This window comes from Nomascus leucogenys, chromosome 14 (assembly GCF_006542625.1).
Source record: "Nomascus leucogenys isolate Asia chromosome 14, Asia_NLE_v1, whole genome shotgun sequence".
NCBI lineage: Eukaryota > Metazoa > Chordata > Mammalia > Primates > Hylobatidae > Nomascus > Nomascus leucogenys.
Genome location: NC_044394.1, coordinates 19,182,268 through 19,203,611, shown reverse-complemented (window position 1 = coordinate 19,203,611; position 21,344 = coordinate 19,182,268). Strand labels below are relative to the sequence as shown.

The window sequence follows — 21,344 nt, the reverse complement described above, 5'->3', positions numbered from 1 at the left end:
TACAGTAATGTAATACATATAACAAGCAAAATATGTTAATTGACTATATTATTGATAAGACAACAGTAGGCTATTAAAAGTTTTAGGGGAATCAAATGTATAGGAAGATTTTCAGTGGCATGGGGTTGGTGCCCCTAAACCCCCTGCTTTGTTCAAGGGTCCACTGTGTGTGTGTGCGCACGTGCGCGTGCATGCAGACACACACAAAATGGGTTTCTATTATCTGTTGTACCAACACCAAGCTCATGCCCTCGCCCATCTGGCTCCATCCTTCTCTCCTTCCTCTCTATTTCCCATCACTCCCCCTCTAGTAGAGGCTGCACCTGGAGCTGATGTCACCCTCTCATAAAGATGCCAGCAAGATGCACACATCCACATGTAGAAGAGTGCACTCAGCCTGTGACCCATCGTCTTGACTCCCCAATCTCTTCACCTCATCACACCTACCTACCTTCCAAGGCTCAGGTGAAGGCCCATCTTTCCTTCCCGGAGACATTTCCCATTTCCAATCATTCTGGTTCTCACAGCTCTTCTTTTCCTCACGACTCTATAACTAACAGTCTGGACCATAGAGCCCAGGAACTAATCATTAAAATTTTGCTGTTGTTTCATTTATTGCTCTTATTACTTCCAACTAGACTGTTCACTTCCTAAGAGCAAGGATGAGGCTTTATACTTCTATATTCTCAGGGGTCTTTGGTCCAGTTCTGAGCACAGAGTTATGTTCAGAGTGAACTGAATGCCAGCAGACAGACTGGGTTTGGTGTGTGAGCGGACCTCGCAGGGGAAAGGGGGCCAAGCTGCAGCAACCCAGGTACACGCAGTTCAGGGCAGCAGCCAGCCCTACCTTAGTATCTTGTCCATTCCCTGCTTTTCCCTTGGGTAGTTAAGATCCTCAGCTATGTGCTGTATGGAAAACGTCTGAAAGGAAGGTTACTTGGGTAACAAGTGGCAATTTTAAGTCTGTCCAGTCTCAGATTATTATTTTTTACTTTCTTTTCTCCTATAAAAAAGGACAAGTAAAACAGAAGAACGTGGTTGACCTTGAGGAAATAAGATTATATGCAGAGGCCTACCACAAGTAGTAAAATTTTATTTTCAAATATAATTGTCCCTTGGTATCCACAGGGTATTGATTCCAGGACCCCCAAGGATACCAAAATCCACAGATGCTCAAGTCGCTTATATAAAACGGCACAGTATTTGATATAAACTATGCACATCCTCCCATATACTTTAAAAATTAATTAATTTTTTTTTTTTTTGAGACAGTCTTGCTCTGTCGCCCAGGCTGGAGTGCAATGGCATGATCTTGGCTCACTGCAATCTCTGCCTCCTGGGTTCAAGAGATTCTCCTGCCTCAGCCTCCCGAGTAGCTGGGTTATAGGCACCAGCCACCATGCCCGGCTAATTTTTGTATTTTTAGTAGAGATGGGGTTTCACCATGTTGGCCAAGCTGGTCTTGAACTCCTGATCTCAAATGATCCACCCACCTTGGCCTCCCAAAGTGCTGGGATTACAGGCGTGAGCCACCCCACCTGGCCTCCCATATATTTTAAATCATGGCTATATTATTTGTAACTAATACAATGTAAATGCTATGTAAATAGTTGTTATACTGTATTTTTAAAAAATTGTATCATTGTTTATTTCTGTATTGTTATTTTTCATTGTTCTTCCCCTTGAATATTTTCTACCTGTGGTCAGTTAAATCTGCAGATGCAGGACCTGACCATAATAGCAACGGAAAAAGAAATGTCTTTAACATTAAGCTTTTCACATTATTGTGATATCCTCCTTACCCCAAAAAAAGAAACAAGGGGTGGATTTTGCCTTCAGAAACTTCAAAATGATTTTAATTTGGGTATGTGGGAAATGCTAGAATTTGCTATTTGTACAATGCCAGGTTGCATCAAAATCAAGCAATCTAATGAGGTAGGAAAAAATAGATATAAAATAGAAAGGGGTGGGCTTAATCTAAAATTTTGTAACTCTGATTCTGCAAGTGCTGTTTGAGGTGACACTGGTGCTCTCTCTTTCCACGGTACACCCGTCAGCCTCCTAAAGTGCCGCCCTAGAAGAGGTAGGTGGAGCAGCTCTCCCCACCAGGAGTCACAGAACTCTGCATATGGCTCTCACATGTGCTCTTTAAGTTTTTCCTTTTGTCTCTTGGATCAGCTGTCATTTCTCATGCTGAAACATGACTATTCACAGCAGCCCCTTTTCTTCTCATATCCAGGTGGTTTCTGGATTGAACGAAGCTCCTGGTTCAAAACTGTTCAAATTTAAGGGATGGGGATTAACTGCCTCTAAGAAAGGTGCAGGGGCTTCTGACATTTTTGCTGTTCAGGGGCCTTTTCCTCTCATTTCTTGTCAGCTCGTGCACCTGAGCAGTGAGATAGTGAGTGGTCCACCTACATGTGCTGTTTCCATTACAAAGAAAGTGTCTTCATGATGGGAACTGCAGATCAAGGGGGACAGAAACTTCTAACTGCAGCAGCCATTCTCACAAGTCTCCCTCCAACAGGGCGGAGGCGACAGTGTGGATGGAATTATGAGAAGGAAGAGAATAATGAATAGATGGGGACTGTCGGTACCTTCCCAGGCTCCAACCAGCAGGACATAACCAATGTTCTTTCAGACTTTATCCTGAAAGCTTGATCTCAAATAATCACTTGTCTGGCTTACATTCAAATGAATGCAGTAGAAAAAGTGGTCCTTCCTCTCAGAATCTCCTCCCCACAAACAGGAATCATGTATGAGACATTCCACAACTCTATTCTCTCTCTACAAAATCTCAATGGAATGTGTGTGTGCTTCCACATGAACATGGGGTCCAGGGTGTGGGAGGGGGAGGGTGGTGATGGGGCCCAAACACATTCACGCAGGTTGAAGAAGTTCAATGCCACATCACAGGGACCCCATGCTGATGGCGACTGGCTGTGCCAGATGAACTAAGGGATGGTTCATTCCACACCTGGATGCAACTCAAAAACCAGCAAGCCTCAGAATAACAAGAAAAAACAAGATACAGCAAGGTGAGATGACCTCCTGGTGGTACAATACGAGGGGAGTGGGAATTCAGACTAAAACTCAAGTACACCACACACTCCCACAACATATGTTCTATCTACTTCAGAGTGGGCTTCTCACATGTTTTAAGGCACGATACCTGGGCAAGTTTAGGAAGCAGTAATTACAAGAAATTAATTTCAAGAGGTGATCATGATCTCACAGAGCTATCCATAGAAACATGTTGGTCATACAAACTTCAAAGTTCCCAAGATCTAAAAATTCTTAGCTGCCATTTATTGAGCAACTACTGTGTGTTCACCTCTCCCTGCTAGGTGGTTGACAGCTGTGATCACATCTAATCCTCACAGTAACTCTACATTATAATAATTACTATTCCTGTCATTTTATACATGAAGACACAGTGGCTCAGAGAGATGAAGCAATCTACCAGCTAGTTAGGATGTGGTAAAGCAGGACTTAAAGCTCGCCCTCTTTACACTACAGGAAAAACCCAGAATACAGGGAAGAGGGGTACATGCTTCCATGTGAAAGGAAGTGAGGGACTCGGTTCCCATCTGGTGGCTGGTTTTCATTTTTTAAAGAGCTATTTTTATATCGCCAAACTTCATCTTCTCAAAAGGAGGAAGAGGTAACAATAGAGAATTAAACACAATGGAGCAGAGGGAGGGGGCGTCTCTCAGCAGTAAACACTTTTTGAAGCCTGCCCCAAGAGCGGCTAATTCCGCAAAGGAAAGGAGCGTCCTCTGTCTTGCCTCCATTACTGGCCATTGGATTCCCTAGTGCAGCATGCTTCTGTCCCCACAGCAACATGTGCACTTTATTTTATTTTATTTTATTATTATTATACTTTAAGTTTTAGGGTACATGTGCATAATGTATACACATGCCGTGTTGGTGTGCTGCACTTCTGTTCTGTGTCACTTCTGACAGGAAAGTCTGAAATGCCCTCAACGTGGGGACAAGGGTCGATACCAGACTCATGTGACTATCGGGGGCTCTGCAGGCAGAGAGCTGTTCCTCTGAGGAAATGCCTATTTTTACTGATCCTCCTTTAAATCATTTTAAGAAGCTTCCCTTCCCCTCACACTACAGTCCGTGGATACCTGTGTTTTTTCACAGGCACTTTTCCTATTTCCCCCTCCCAAGGTCCCGTCTAGGCTCAAACCTTTACCAGCCATATCTCCATCCCAGGCCCATCTTCTTTCTGGCTCTAAAAGAGGGGAAGAAACTTACGAGGCTACATAAACATCTCTAGGATCTGACAACGTAATTCTAATTGCGTATTAGAGTCCAGTCCAGGCCCTGCCTAAGAAGCAGTATGGCCTTGGGCAAATTCCTCTGTATGGATCAAAAACCCTTAGAGAGGAAGGAGGGGGCTGGGTGGTCCCTCCTGGGGCACTGGCTCTGCCCCACCTGCCCGCCCAGCCTTGAGTTTGGGTCATTTACACTCTGCAAGGCATGAGGATTTGCAGAACCATGGAGTAATTACAATGGCAAAGGTTTTGTCAGTCCAGAGATGGAGAGGAAAAGAAAGAAAGAAAAAAAAGCTTACGAGAGCTGATTTGGCCTCTTTTTTTAATAGGAAAGGAAGATACAAGGGAAGGCTTCTGGGAGGGTGTTTTGGGAGGTCTCTGGGGTGCTGCGATGCCCTGTTCCACCCTGTACTCCCCACCCCTTCTTTCTCTGTAAGTGTCCAAAGCAACCCTGCAGCTACCTGGAGCAACAACTATTCAAGGGTTGTGGTGCTGGACAGAGCACAGCCCCGGGCACTGAGAGAGGCCAATGAGGCCTAGATCTGCCATAACCCAGCTGGGTGGCTTTGCTGGTCACTTATTTTCCCTGATTTACCTTATCTACCAAGTGAGGGGATTTAACTTGGTGGTCACTAAAGTCACTTACAGCTGTATGATGACAATCTACAGGGTGTTGCAGGACAGAGGACTCACTAGCACCAAAGCTGAAGTCTACAGTGCCTGCCGATCCCTTGTTCAGGTGAAGAGGAAATACAGAAGACACTGATCTCAGCAAATCAGTGTGACAGGCACTTGCTTATGTTTTTTCTTTTAATTAAACATAGATTTTTGCTATACACATTCACAAACAAAGGCCTCTACTGAATACATAGGATAGGATGGGAAGCACTAATTCCAAAATTTCTTCTAATATGCTACAAAGCCAGACTCACTTCACACTAGTCCCCAAACTCCTCCCAACACATGAAATTTTGAGCTTTCAGAGGAGTATTAGTTATTTTGGCCCAATTAGAATTAATCGGGGAACACCATACTGTGTCCCATGACTTCCTGCCTGTCTTGTTCCCAGCTGGGACCCACTCCTAAGGGCTCCGTGGGAAAGGAGGCACTCAAGAGTCAGCAGGGTGGGCTGCAGTCCACACCGTATCGCCTACTAGCAGCACTGGCCTTGGCAAGTCACTGGTAACTGTTTTCTGTAAAGCAGAGGTTGCCCACTTCATTAGACTGTAAGAACTGAATGAGGAAACAGTAGGAGAGTACTCTGTAAACACAAGAGATAAGAAGTTACCATCACCACTCCTTTCAAAAAAACCCCTCCAGTTTAGCTGGGAAACTTGCCCTGTACCAGTCCCTGATGCCTGCTACCTCCAAATGCTCTCTTCACTTAGTCCAAACTATGAGCTTTCACACTCTGGCTGCCCGCCTGTGAAGCTCTTCTCCTGGACCCAGATGGAACCCTACCCACACCCTACCCCCCTACTAAGGTTTCTTGACATCCCGTCCAGAGGGCTCATTTCCCCTTCTGAACTCTAGGGCTTTGGGGCCATTCATCTGGCACTTTATCATGTGGCACTTAGGACTCTTAGTTCACTTTTCAAGTTTGTGTGATTAGACCCACATTTAATGGAGGAGTTCTGTGGCTGGTTGTTTAAAACAAAAGTAAATTCTCCCATACAAATGACGTTTTTAAAAAACCCCAGCGAGGTTCCACGGCCAGTCCACAAACACTGTTTCAATAAACAATACATACCAGTACGGTTCTCTTAACAAAGGCTTTACGAAAAAACTCAGAGCAGTTCAATGTGGGATTTAAGGCTTAACAAATCTCATGTTAAATCTATCTTCTCCACCTAGCTCAGCCTGTTTTGAAATTAATGATGGCAACACACACACACACACACACACACACACACACACACGCACACAAACACATGCACACACACACACTCTTTTCTGTTGCTTTCTCAGAGACTGACTGATGGAGTAAGAAGACAGAATACAGAACATCAGGAAACAACAGGGAAGCAAAAACCAGTGATAACTGACTTGGTGGGGTTTGGGGGAGGGCAGAGGTGTTTGGAAAACCTCACTCTATCTCGGTCAGAGGCGAGGGCTTAGTCTGGCCAGGAGCAAGGCAAAAAAACTGGCCACCATAATGAGAACCACTCTTCATTGCAGACGCCCATGAAGGGAGATAGCAGGCAATGGCGAGCGTCTGAAGTGGGTTATGAGCTGTGGGCAGAACATTACCACCGAAGTGCAGGCCTCATACGCCAGGGGCTCCTCTCTCTCCACGTCAATGCTGCTGCAGGGCAAACCATCACCCCTCAAGCCTCATTCTAGTCTGGCCCTGAGATCTAGGTCTAATTACTAAGTGGCCAGCACAGGTTCTGTGCTCACACTTTTATCTGCCAATCCAATGCTAAAGTAAAGGTATTTTTAAGAGATTTTTGAAGTGAGACCTTTACGGAGAGTTATAGACTATAGTGATTTCAGAATAAGAAATGAGAAAAGAACAGTTTTATTTCTAATCAATCTAATCCTGACTAGCAGAAGCTTCCTGGCCCAGCCCTCAGCCTTCTCACTGCTCTATGAGCTGATACAACTGAGGCCGAGAGGGAGCAGACACTTCTGGACCAGATCATAACCAAGTCAGGACCAGAGATCTCTGCCTTGTGATGTTGCTGAGAGGTTCAAAATCAAGTTCCCAAATGCTTATATGAAACTTGCTCATATTTAACTCAAATATTATTGAGCCAAAATCCAGGGTGGGGTGAGGGTGGAATTGTCTGGGTCATTAAACTAATGTTTCTTTGAACTTTACTCAGAAAACACACACGCACACATATACAAATTTCCTCCTCTGTAAAGGAACTAGCTCCAAGAATCTATTAATAAAGTAAATTGAATCACCTAGTCCCTCAAACATTTATCTGCTAGCTATTGCCAAGTTGGTGGTTAAGTGCTGGGGCTAAAATGCTGGCTGACAAAGACTGGGCTCCAGATAGAGTGCAAATGTTTATGTTACCCAGGGTTTTGGACCACTGGTGCAGAAAGCCCAGCTAATGTTATCTGATGACACACTTAGCTGGGGACATTCATTTACCCAGGCCTGGAAGCTCTAACCACCTCATTAGTTCTGGAATCTGAATAAGCAAGGAACCTTTGGGGCAAGCTCTCATGGAGGTCTTCTGCAGGGAGGATCGTTAACTTGAGGCCTTGGCAACCTCCATAGCCAAAGGCAGTGTATAGTGTGTTTCCTTTCCAGGAAGTTACATGAACCAAACAGACTACGAGGCCAAAGAGACTTAAAATCTCCGGCCCAGATGAACAAGAGCTTTAGAGCACTCTGTCTATGGTATCTTTATTTTTGGAATAAGAAAATTAGACTGGCCAACCTATATAATCCAGGATGGCTGTGAAGAATGGGTAATACAAATGAAGGCACTAGGGGCTTTACAAAGTTCTGTAAAACTACTGATACCGACTGCCTAAGAGGCTGGAGATGGTAGCCACTGTACCATCTTCTTCATCCTCACTCTCCTAGGTCTCTGGGATGCCACAAAAAAACTTACTGCTAACAAATAAGGAGAGGAGTGGGAGATATTCACACACATCTAAGAATTATGCTTTACCGGTTTTTCTCCCAACTTACATTTTTCTTGCCCTGTTCAGAATAAACGGCAACGGGCCTGATCCCATTTATTATGTGGACATTATCAAGGACACAATCTTCTTGGTATAAAATAATTATGGGCCTTTAAAGGCAACCAATTTACTCCCTACAGGCTAGAAGACTGGACCCTATTGGAACAAAAATAAAAAAAAATAAATGTTCAGACTAATTCCTATCCATGTGACCTTTAACGATTTTTTTTTTTAGCTACTTTCAAAACACCATTCCCCCACTCCACACACACAAAAAAATCAATAAATAATCAAACTAGGTTAAACACTAAGAAACAAAAAAAGTTGAGAGGTACAGAAAGGAAGTCTGGTTATAAAAATTATATTTAAAGCTGCGTATCACAATGATTCTAGTCTAGGCTCTCAAACAAGACTCACTTTGGAAAAACAAATAAAAATGCAATAAATGGCCTGTTCAAACTCCCCATGTGGGCCCACTCCCTCACCCCCACACCACGAATCAACTGCCTTCTTATAGCTGTCATGGTTTTGAGCAGGGGTCTCCTTTATTTGTCTAGTTTATCTAGTGTGACCGACAAACCCTCACAGAAAATGAGGCCACAAGACCTACATGCTCAGGAACAAAGGGCATGGATGAAACTCACTACAGAGAAGACAGGGCTTCACTATCTTCTGGAGATGCCTGTTCTTGAACTGAAGGGCAGGGAAGAGAATACTTTTCTGGCTCCATTTTAACCCAGACTCAAAGAGGCAGTCTGTCTCTGGGCTGATAACAAATAGGACAAGGTACAACCTTAGTCCCTTGCCTGCGGTCAGAGGTGTGGGGCTGGTCTGCACACAGGCCCACTGCGGCTGGCAAGCTACAGGGTGGAGATCAAGTTAAAAATAAGGCTTTCTGGCAGCACTGCCAACCACCACATCATATTTTCCTGGTGATGTCAGTGCAGATGTGGTCTCCATCCTGGGCGTTGGCTTCTGGCTCGGCCCCACCTCCACCTATGGCACTACATGTGCTCTGGGAGGATACAGCAACCATTTTCAAACCAAGGCGAGACAAAACCTGTTGGATCAGTCACAGTGACTGCTTTTAAGCTTCTTTGGTATAAGATGCATAAATAAGAGTCACATCAGAGAGGGCCACAGCAGCTCTGGGAAACAGATTGGGGATACAATTTTCACTGCAGGCTGATAACTTTCCTGCCTGAAAAGGCAGGGTGAATTCATCAGAAGCTCCTTTCCCAAGGAGATGACAAAACACCAGCCTCTCCCTCCACTCCCAAAATAAAAAGCGTGCAGGGAAGAAAACATCAGCGACCACTGAATTCAATGCTTGCCACCTTAAGATGGCAGCTCAGATTTTCTAGACAACCAGGAAGACGCAAATTTAGAAAACATTCCATCATCCCATGTGGGACACAGGTTCATCTAGAAGCCAGCGCCCAAGCCTGGCCCTTCAAATTCCAGCACCATGGCCTGTTTAACAGGAACCCCAGCCAAGTTCTTTCTGACCAAAGGTGGCTACCTTGCAAATTACCAGAACAAAGCAGCTTTGTTACAGCTCAAGAACATCATCCATGCTCAGAATGTGACACTAAGACTTTCCCTGAGGCACTCAACTCACTTCTCAAGATTCTCCTCAAAACTATCAATCATTAACTGCAGAATTCAACAGGAGACAAGTCACACTTGATTTTTCAAAAATATTTTCCCACGTACAATGCACAGCACTTCCTAAGATCCCCACTCACCAGCCTCTCTCCAGAGAGGACCTCCAGCAGCTTGATGAGCATCCGTCCATCTCGAAGGTCAGTGTACAGGTCTGTGATCCGGCAGGACACTCGGGCAAGGTGGGAATTGACCCACTTGGTGAAGGTCTTCTTCTGCACGGCTTCACGCTCATCTGCAAGCAGAGAAGAATTTGTTTTACCATTGACCACAGCACTGGCAGGAGCAGGCACATGCTAGCAGGGCCACAAGACCCCAGCCAGAGGAAGGTCAGCAAAACTGACCTCCAAGGACACCTCTACTTAGCGCCCCTTAACTGCGGTCATGTCTTTGAGAAAGAACATTGATTACTGATGGTTCAACTTACAATTTTTGACTTTATGATGGGTTTATTGGGATATAACCTCATAAGTTAAGGAGCATCTGTGTAGGAACTGTCCAGTCCTTAAACATGTGAGCGCCCAGGCACACTGCCAGCAGAACATCCTTTGCACCCCTTTCTTTTCTCCCATCCCTGCTGAAGAGGCAGCAGGATGCAGATGACAACAGGGTCCTTTGCAGTCCTGCCCTATACCATAATACTTGACTGGTAAAGCTTCCGACGTATATATTACAGTTATTATTCCTCCAAAAGGTGAGTATATTAAAGGGTGTAGGGTAGGAAATCTCATGAGACAGCAGAAAACTGCTTCCCTTATCTACAAAGGATTGGGCAACACTGGACAAGATGAATTAACTCATGACCTTGATTTGCAATGACCCCCTTCACCTGCTCAGTCACACATACCATGAACAACAAAGAAAATGGTGGCTAGGCGCAGTGGCTCATGCCTGTAATCCCAGCACTTTGGGAGGCCAAGGTGGGTGGATCACCTGAGGTCAGGAGTTCGAGACCAGCCTCAACATGGAGAAACCCCGTCTCTACTAAAAATACAAAATTAGCCAGGCGTGGTGGTGCATGCCTGTAGTTCCAGCTACTCTAGAGGCTGAGGCAGGAGAATTGCTTGAACCTGGGAGGCAGAGGTTGCGGTGAGCCGAGATTGCGCCAAGCCGAGATCGTGCCATTGCACTCCAGCCTGGACGACAAGAGCAAAACTCCATCTCAAAAAAAAAAAAAAAAAAAAAAAAACAAAGAAATGGCAAGTAACATGGTAGAGTGCAAAGACATTGCAGGCATCAGGAAGCCTTTGCAGGCATCGGGAAAGCAGGGTCTGGGCCCAAGGTTTCAACAAAAATGTGATTCAACACAGGATTCAATGTTCTCTTCTATAAAAGGATAAGAAAAATATAATCTCCATACTGTGATCCTTCGCTGAAAAGGCAACTGCTGATTTACGGTCTAAAGCGTGATCGTTGTACATTCAAGTCATCCAGGAAACAGTGTTAAAGGTTTTTCAAAGCTCACTAATCAAATTCTGTCCAATTTGAAGTATAAAACTCTAGACATATTTGCCCAGAACTGGCCTTCACATACCATACAAATAGGCTTTCAAACTTCTTGCCTCTGAAGAATGTTCTAAACATAGGTTGCTGAAGACCTTCAACAGACATCCACAGAATGTACCCTGGACCCACCCACTCTTACTCCCTGACTCTGTTCTCTGTGTTACACACCCTATATCTAGTTCCACTAGCATGAATTTATGCCAAGAATCTAAGACCTACTCCTAGTGCAAACCCAAACCACAAAAATAATAACACATGAATCTAAAAAAAAAAAAAAAAAGCGGATAGCTCAACAATTTGGCATGTATTTCAAAACCACTGGGTGGGGGTAACAACTAAAAAGCCACCCTTGCTAATAAGGCATGTGCCCAGTGGCCTGAGAGTACTGGGTTCTCAGGTTGGCCAGAAGGACAGCAAACAGCCCAACACCCTGGGAAGGTCTGTCCGAAGGCTTTGCTGAACTCACTCCACCACCCACCACAGGGAGGGAATGAGGCAGAGACGACAATGGTTGAAGTTTTACAGCTGCCGACCTGGCAGGAGGAGTCAGCTGGGGCACCTGCCAAGATCCCCGGCCACCTGCTACAGTCAGCGGCTCCTTGAGGTCCTGCCTTTCCCAAAAAGGAACAACCCATCCAGACAGAAGGAGGACCCTTCCCCAGGGACAAAGGCCAACCAGAAACACAGGATCAAAAAGGACAGGATTAGGGGAAGGAGAAAAAGACAGTAAGGGGCAGGCTGCAGTGGAGAAGGAGCTGCACCAGTAACATCATGACAGGTCCCACAGAAAAGACTACATGCATTATTGATCATGCAATCATTGTGATGGATGGCAACTTTACTACAGTGACTCAGGAGCTGTAATTCTGGGGCTAAGCTTGGCCGTTCTGAAAGAGCAGGTCTAGAGCAGAATATGTAAGGTGCATTTCACAGATGGCCTCTTATTGAGGAGGCAAGTAACTCCTAGTTTATATGTATTTAGGGTTAACAATTTTTTTTGTGAATTATAAAATCCTTTACGCGTTATACCGGAGTCAGAAAATGTCTTTAATGAAGCAAGGGAGCAAGATCAAAATGAAAACCTGCTTGGATTAAAATATTTCTAAATAAACAAGCACAAAATGTGTTCCTCAGCCAATTGTCACTCTTTTGGGTGAATCTCTCACTAAAGGAGCACCCAGACTTCTTTCAGGTTTTGAATTAACAGGTTTTTTTTACAAGGAAACTCTGAGGATTTGCCAGAAACAACAGTCAATATACTTCCTTAGTGCCCTGTCCTAAAGAGTTACAGCCCAATTCCAACCCTCCTCCCTACAGAGAGGCAAATAGAGAGGTCATGGGTGGGTGCAGAGAACAGAGCTGAAACAGACTGAGATCTGTGCCGGGAGGGCTCCCCAGGGCTACCACGGTTCTTAGAAACTCAAGGTAGGTGGGAGGAAAGAAGAGGAGGAAGAGATGTCAAAAATAAAAAAACAAGCTCTTGTGTTCCTGCCCTCTCTTCCTGTTCCCCTCCCTTCTAACTCTCCTCACAGAGTCAGGAGCAGGCCCCAGGAAGTGCAAGAGTGCTGGAAAAATCACGCAGGGTCTAAGTTCCTCAGGTTCACACCCCCACATTGGAAAAGACCCAGAAGATTCCATGCAGGGACTAGACCAGAATCAACACCCTCATAACACACGAAGGGCAGGAAACGGACTCAACAGAGACACACAAAGCCCCAGTCAACTAGCGTGTCCTCTTACAATGGAGCACTTGGTGAACAGCAAATGCTTAAGAAGCCGGAAGGAGGGAGACAGAGAGGAAAAGAAATCTATTCGGTGGCTCAGTAGAGGATGAGGCTGTGGGTCCTTGGGGACTCCCTCCTTTGTTCCACCCTTCCTGGGAAGGCACAATGACATCACCCCTGCACTCCCCACCCAGCAAGGCTTGGGGAGATGGGCCAGACAGTCTGAGGAGGAGCAGGAGGCCCTTGGCACGGACGATGAAAGGCAATCCAGGAGTGCTTCCAAGCTCAAGCTGCTGTGACTGAGGCTAGCTGCGTGAGGAGGTGTTGGGGCAGCAGAGGGCAGTGAGCCGACTTCCAGCCCTATGAGCATGAAGCAACCGTGGTGATAAAAAAAAGGTAGCACTTACAAGCTCCATACTGGTTTAGTTGTTTAGACCCAAGTTTCTCCAGCAGGGGCAATTTTGATTCCTCAGCACATTTAGCAATTTGGCAATGTCTACATACAGTGTTGATGGTCACGATTCACGGGTAGATGCTACTGGCATTTAGAGGGTAGAGGCCCAGGATGCTGCTTAACATCCTAGCGTACACAGGATGGCTCCCACAACAAAGAATTATCTGGCCCAAAATATCAGCAGTGCTAGGTTGAGAAATCTTGGAAGACACTCCCCAGAGAGCACCCCTCCAAGGTGGGTTGCTATTCTTTCATCATCCTCTTTGATGATCTGCAGGTCAGCTTGAAGGCAGCAGAAATGCCCTGCCTTCAGGCCCACTCACGCCACCAAGGGCACGCCCTTTGCAAGGCAGAGGAGCAGCAGCAGCACCAGCAGCAGGGAGCCGGGGTGGGCTGGGTCTGGGCGATGTGAGGTGGGCACTTCTGTGCCTCACACCATTTCCATTCTCCATTTACCTTTTCTGGGCCTTGTATTGCTGTTATCAAGTCCTCCCCAAGAAGCTGATGCAGCTAAACCTTTGAGTAGGTTCCCAACCAGCCCTGCCCCAAACTTGGTAAGTGGTGCCTCCAAGGAACAAGCACTTCTATGCCCCTGCCCTCTGGGGGTATCTCTCAGCTATACCTGCCCCCTACCCTCCCACAGTTTACTAAGCTTGCATATTATAAGGACTCACCTAAAGACTGCACAGCACCAAACAAGAGGAGGTAAAGTGCACATCAAAGTGCCCAGAGTGTTGTAAATGCTCTAAATTAGTTCCTTCTTTTTTCCAGCAAAGAAATAGTCTCATTAATTCAAATCATTTAAGAAATTGGCCAGGTGTGGTGGCTCACGCCTGTAATCCCAGCACTTTGGGAGGCTGAGAGGTGGATCTCCTGAGGTCAGAAGTTTGAGACCAGCCTGACCAACATGGTGAAACTCCATCTCTACTAAAAATACAAAATTAGTCAGGTGTGGTGGCACATGCCTCTAATCCCAGCTACTTGTGAGGCTGAGGCAGGAGAATCACTTGAACCCAGGAGAAAAAGGTTGCAGTGAGCCGAGATTGTGCCATTGCACTCCAACCTTGGCAACAAGAGCGAAACTCTGTCTCAAAAAAAAAAAGAAACTTACCAGAGGGTCATGGAATCGTAAAATCTCAGGACTGAACAAGATTTGGAAGTTACGTAAATCACTTTTCTTTCAAAAAAATCCCTTCTTCAACACCTGGGCCAGCTATTTAAAAATCCCAGAATATGAGGAAATTATGTGTGTGGCAGAAGGTTGTTTAATAGTTGTATGGAAAGAAAATGACTTGTTTTTTTCTTCTTTATTAAAATATAATTATAGCATTCACTTAGCACTTACTATGTCCCAGGCACAGTCGTCCTTCAGTATCTAATCCCAGTATCTAAGGGGAATTTGTTCCAGGACCTCCCTCAGAAACCAAACTCCTTATGCTCAAATCCCTTATATAACATGGTATACAGTATTTGCCTATAACCAACATACATCTTCCTGTATACTTTAGATAATCTCTAGATTATTTATAGCTAATACAATGTAAATACTGGGTAAATAGTTGCTATATTGCATCTTATTTGTATTATATTCTATTGTATTGTTAATTTTTTTTTCAAATATTTTCGATCCATCGTCAGCTGAATCCACAAATGAGGAACCTGCAGATACGGAGGGCTAACTGCCATGAGGCAGGAGCTAGCAACTCTCTAGGCAGGCTGGCCCCAGAGCCCGGGTTCTCACTCACTATGCAATAATGCCTCATGCACAGCATTTAAAAAAGTGTTTCTGCCAGATACAGTGGCTCACGCCTATAATCCCAGCTTTAGGAGGCTGAGGCAGGCGGATCATGAGGTCAGGAGTTCGAGACCAGCCTAACCAACATGGTGAAACCCCGTCTCTACTAAAAATACAAAAATTAGCCGGGCATGGTGGCACGCGCCTGTAATCCCAGCTACTCAGGAGGCTTGAGGCAGAAGAACTGCTTGAACCTGGGAGGTGGAGGTTGCAGTGAGCCAAGATCATGCCACCGCACTCCAGCCTGGGCGACAGCGTAGACTCTGTCTCAAAAACAAAAACAAAAACAAAAACAAAAACAAAGAAAGTGTTTCCATGATACAAGACTTAGAATCACCCACCATCTCACCATCCTAACTAATGCAAGTCCTTATTTTGTAAAAGGTCTGCTGCAATATTGGATAACTCTCCATCTGTTGGGATGGTGTCTCCATCAAGACTAGACCTGTCTCTGTGGCCCACTAAGGCTTGCACCACCTTCAGAGTATGCAGAATAGGTCTCCTCACTTTTCCATGTAAAGGCCTTCAGGTTCAAACACTTCTCACCATCCCCTCTTTGCAATGCTGTCCAATGTGGTACAAGTGGGATCCAAAATCACGCCTGAGGACCCCACCTCTAGGCAGCCTGGACATCAGTTACCTACCAACACAACCCAGGACTCGAGGCAGCTGCAGCTCTGGCAGTCCAGGGAGTAAAGTGGAAAACAAAGTGAAAAAAGGACAAAAAGAACCAGCATCCCTCCGTGGGAAGAATGTGGTGAGGCTGTCTCTGTGACATGACAGGGGTGGCAGAAAGAAAGAAAGGCTCCTAACAATGGTCTCAAAATAAGCTTCTCAAGGCCACAAATCCTACCAAAATGACCTTGGAGCCCTGAGAACCTAGGAACCAGAAGTGGTTCTGAGTGTGAAGACCCAACCAGCTCAGCCTTTAGTTCCACAGGTTCAGAGATAAGTAAATTAGCTAACTACTGTCAATGAGAACTACTGAGACAAGAAACCCACTGTCACGTGAGTGGCAACATTTACATCAGATTCTGATTCCCAGAAGGAGTAAATTATAAGGGAAATCCTAGTATGGTGCTCCTTCCTCCAGACAAAATTTTATAAGATGGTGTGTCTGCAATAACATTGCCAGGCATCTGAATGGCACTTCACACTTTCTCTAAGCTCACTAGATCTTCACAGTAAACTATCAGGTAGGTGGGATGCTAGAGTTATCTCTAGCAAAGCCCAAGGCTCAGTGGGGTTAAGGGCTGCTAAGTGTCACCAGCCAGTAGTGGTGAGGTCCTCGGCTCTTTCTCACCCACTCCAGTCAGGCAAGAGGGATTAAAATGCATAGATACACCTTCTCTTGTCATATACTGAGATTCACTATCTTTTGTTGTTTGGTTTCTGATAAACAACTTGAAATTCTCAGAAGATGTATTAGAAAAAAAGGATGAGGTAGTCGGGCGCGTTGGCTCACGCCTGTAATCCCAGCACTTTGGGAGGCCAAGGCAGGTGAAACACCTGAGGTCAGGAGTAGTTCGAGACCAGCCTGACTAACATGGAGAAACCCCCATCTCTACTAAAAATACAAAATTAGCTGGGTGTGGTGGCACATATCTGTAATTCCAGCTACTCGGGAGGCTGAGGCAGGAGAATCGCTTGAACCCGGGAGGCAGAGGTTGCGGTGAGCCAAGATGGTGCCATTGCACTCCAGCCTGGGCAACAGGAGCGAAACTCTGTCTCAGAAAAAAAAAAAGAAAAAAGAAAAAAAAAGTACAAGGTATTTAGAACTGAGAAACACATTTGCTTAATGGTTAAAAAAAAGGGCTGTGAATATCCTGTCCACCATCATCCTCTTCTAGAAGCGTAACATCTACTTCTTTTCTTTTTGGGGAATGACTGTGATAAATATTGAAAGGCTGTAATGCATCTATATAATTTTTTAATTTATATTTTTAAATTAATTAACCAATGAATTTATTAGAGAAGGAGTCTGTCACCCCAGCTAGAGTATAGTGGTGTGATCACAGATCACTGTAACTTTGGACTCCTGGGCTGAAGCAATCTTCCCACCTCAACGTCCAGGGTAACTAGGATTATAGGCATGCACCATCACACCTGGCTTTTTCATTTTTTTTTTGTGTAGAAATAGGGTCTCATTAGATTGCCCAGGCTGACCTCAAACTCCTGGTCTCAAGTGATCCTCCCACTTTGGCCTCCCAAAGTGATGGAATTACAGGTGTGGGCCACTGCACCCAGCCCCATATTTATTTACTCTGGAGAATTTGCTATAACTGAAAAAATGAACACTGTGTTAGCATGAGTCAAGTCACAGGATACAGAAATAGCTTTGATGAGCAGAAGGGCATTGCAGGATGGAAATGATTGTACGGCATCTTTCTGCAATACCCTCAGCACAGAGTGCTAAACACAACTATATTCACCATATGCCACAGTTCTGGTTATGGAAAGGGATGGGAGCCAGGAATGAAGGAAAGCCAGAAGGCATGGAACATCTCCGGATGGAAAAACAGGGAAATATAGAATCAGGAACTGTCAAAAGACCTTATTCATTATTCCCCTAAAGACTGAATTTATACCTGGCTTAAGAGAAGGAATCTTTCTTTTACTTTTCAAGTAGTCTGAACCTGCAGGTATAACCCAGTAATATTTTCTATCAGGCTCTCCAACTGTGCTAAGATAATGGCCTACCTCCTAAATAAGAGACAGCAATCATGTAGTTTTTGCTTTGCACAGACATATAGTTAAGTTAGGTGTAGACTTGGGTTCAAAGTAAGAAAGAAAGGAATTACAGGGATGGAAGCTAAGAAGAAATCAAAAGGAGAGGAAGCAATCATCCCATGAACATATCCCCATTATTTAAATCGATAATACTGTGTTAGCTGACTAATTTGAAATTGAGAGCATTAGTGAGCTCCAATATTACAAAGTGCATACTATAGCTAGAACTCTGTGTCTAAGATAAAGTCTCTTACCCTCAATGAATTAGAAATCTAGCTGGGGATACAAAATAAAAAGTTAAAAAATAACAAAAAGACATTACAAAGAAGTACAAGATCAGTTGCTAAGAGAATAATTTTGACAACGTATTTTTGTGTGTTTTGAACAAAGCTCACCACAATTTGGGTGGTTTCAGACCCCAACTGAACTCCCCTGCCTTGTGCCTCTCTCTGCATTCTAATCCACCTTAAACATCACTACCAAAGCCATGTTCCTCAAACAGTGGTTTTTCAAAGTTGCAGCACTGCACCAAAATCTTCAACGGACCCCAGCTATCCAGAAGACAGTTCACATCTCTGAGCCTGGCATTTAAAGGTCCCAAACGGGCTCTCCTAAGGCATCAGCTTCATCTGGGAACTTCCCTGACACGCCGTCTTTTGTTCCAACCTAACAGGTCTTACTCGCATGCTCTGAACTCTCACCTTGCACACTGCTTTTTCCCATCTTTGCTTCTATCATTCTTCTAACCTGGAAGGCAGTTTTCTCTTACCCTTCCTTTAAGATCCAGCCAAGATTAGTTCTACCAAGAGGCCTTGTCCTATCAGATGTCAGCAATCATCATTTGATGGGATGTGGTCTCTCATCTTTTTATTATACATCTTGTGTCCTATCTCTTCAACTAACTTGCAGTTGGCTCAGAGGCAAAGGCCCAATCCTATTCCTCTTTAGAGCTTTAGCATATACCTGACATAAAGTAGGTGCACAATAAACATTTGTTGAATGAGTCAGCAAACCTCCAGTGTCCAACAACTAGGTCTCAATAAATCTTATTGTTGGTGGTGGTCTCACTGAAATATGTTGAGGAGGAGGGAAATTTCAAATCACAAAGACAGGCCCTAGGCAGTTAAATGTTGTCATTGTATAGCACTAAAAATATCTGACAGGTGAATTGCTTCTTGCAATTTTTCCTCAATGTCTGAAATACGGATAAAAATGCAATTTTGTGGTGCTGTCATTCAGACTAAAATGGGTCCAGAGCCAACCTAAAATGTTTGACAAATTTTGTTTTTTGTTTGCTTGTTTTATCTTTGGGCAATTGCCACCACATACCTGTACGGTAAAGTGAGGTTGCAAAATACACAACAGTGTGATTAGGACATTATTGTAACATATTACAACATTATTTAAACATGACCCAATCAGGTCAATTGTCACAAGACTTAATTTTTTGCAACTTGAACAATTTATATATTGAAGTTCAATTCTTGAATGTTTTAAAATAGAGAATAAAAAAGGATCCTAACTCAAAACAAAAGAATCGTGGTAGGGTGGAGTCCCCCTATATGCCTTAGCTTGAAAAAATAAATCATTTCCCATGAGTAACATGCAAAATACACACAGCAGGAAGCCGGAAACAGGCAGCTGGCTGTACTGATAACAGAGAATCCAACTGTTATCTTGAGGCAGCAAGAGGAAGGAAACTAATCTTTTGACTGAAGTCCTCCCTGTGACGGACTAGTCTGAAGGCCTTAAATTCACGTTTGCTGATTTGTATAAAACTAGAACTTGAGTTCAAATAGTTTCCTTAACTGTTTAACTTGCTTCGTGGACAAAACACATGTAAATAAATATCTGCTCTAAATGCATGAGAAGCAAATATGCAATTGTCTCCTAGTATGTACAGTCTGATGGGCAGACTACATGAGCGCTCTATGACCTGACACCTACAGGTTGCATCCGCTGGGCAGTCCCTCCTGCAGCTTCCAGAGGGCCTTTCTTCTGAGCGGCACAACCCTGGTTTGCCAGTGTGGAGACCAAGGCACTGCAGGGACAACTTCTGAGAGGAGACCCACAATAACTGAGAAATGAGGCTCTGTCCCCAGGGTCCTGCCTCTGTCACAGTCTACGTCAAGGTGAGGTGCATAAAGTTACAATCCATAAGAAGCCAAGACTCTGGAGGGAGCTGAGGTTATGGTGGGGGCTTTCTCTGAAAATAAGAGGCAAAGCAACACAACTACCTCTTCTAAGATGAGAGCTAAGGTGGGAACCAGTGTGAATTAATCAATAATAAGTTAATTGTACATTTAAAGATAACTAAGAGTACAATTGGATTGTTTGTAACACCACAAAAGATAAATGCTGGAGGGGGTGGATATCCCATTCTTCTTGATGTGATTATTAAGCATTGCATACTTATATTAAAACATTACGTACCCCATAAATATATACATCTACTATGTATCCACAAAAATTAAAAATAATTTTTAAAAAACAAAACCGATAGTGTAAGGTGCCAAAACCAGGGGGAAAAAGCAAATGTAAAAAAACAGAATTAGGACCTAGTGATAAAATTCTCAGTAACTGTTCACTGCGTTTGACTAAAAATGGGTAGCATGCTTCCAAACTGCTTTCACATACAGGAAGTCGTATCCTGAGCCCGTTAACCTGCTACTCTCCATCTCTACAGGATGGGAACTGCAGCCAGGGTGATTGATCAGTTAGGGCAAAGGCTGAAGTAAGCCCAGGAGTTCACTGGTGATGCTGCGTTAGGATCTTCACTCACTTTCCTTCCTTCATTACAGCCTGTTATTTCTAACTAACTGAGGTGGCTGAGGCACAGACTGGTTTTGGGATCCCCCCGAGGGCATGCTGCTAGCAAATAAACACCCAGAATTAGAGCCCACATTTATCTGAACCCTACAGAATCCCAAAGCACCTGAGGCACTCCACCCCACACAGGGAGTTGTGGGATGGTATCTATTTAATTCCAACCACCATCCCACACTGCCTAAGGAAAACAAGACATTACCTCCCCAAAACAAGAAGAAAAAATTCATAACCATCCATGTCTGGTCAGTTCCTTCAGACTGAGTTAAAAGATTAATTTAAAATAGGAGTCAGCAAACTTCAGCCAGTAGCCTCTTTTTATGTAGCCTGGGAGATACACAGGTTTTACATTTTAAGAGGGTGGTTAAAAGGAGGAGGAAGAGGAAGGGGAGGATGCTGATGATACCCCATAGAGACTCCATGTGGCCCACAAAGCCTAACAGTTATTATCTGGTCCTTTATAGAAAAAGTTTGGCATGTCCTGGTTTAAAACATTTCAATATAATAATACTGTTGATCCCACATCCCATTTGTTAGACTCCACTTCAAATCAAAATTAGCTTAGCAAATAGGTACTAAGTGCTTGCTATGAACAAGGCACCACACTGGGTACCATTTTAAATTTTGCTATTGAATATGTTGCCAGGTTAATGCTCAGTAGCCACATGCATTTTCTGGTAAGTGATATCCACATGTCAGGTCAGCAA

General features: G+C 44.3%; 1 protein-coding gene across 4 annotated transcripts in view; it reads right to left on the bottom strand.

Moving 5' to 3' along the window:
* SPTBN1 (spectrin beta, non-erythrocytic 1) overlaps nt 1–21,344 on the bottom strand; it is a 214,132-nt gene that overhangs the window by 61,250 nt on the left and 131,538 nt on the right. For all 4 annotated transcript variants that reach the window (XM_030827597.1, XM_030827598.1, XM_030827599.1 and 1 more), the window contains one exon: nt 9,686–9,837. In XM_030827597.1, coding sequence (XP_030683457.1) covers nt 9,686–9,837 — 152 coding nt within the window. The remainder of the gene's footprint in view (nt 1–9,685; nt 9,838–21,344) is intronic.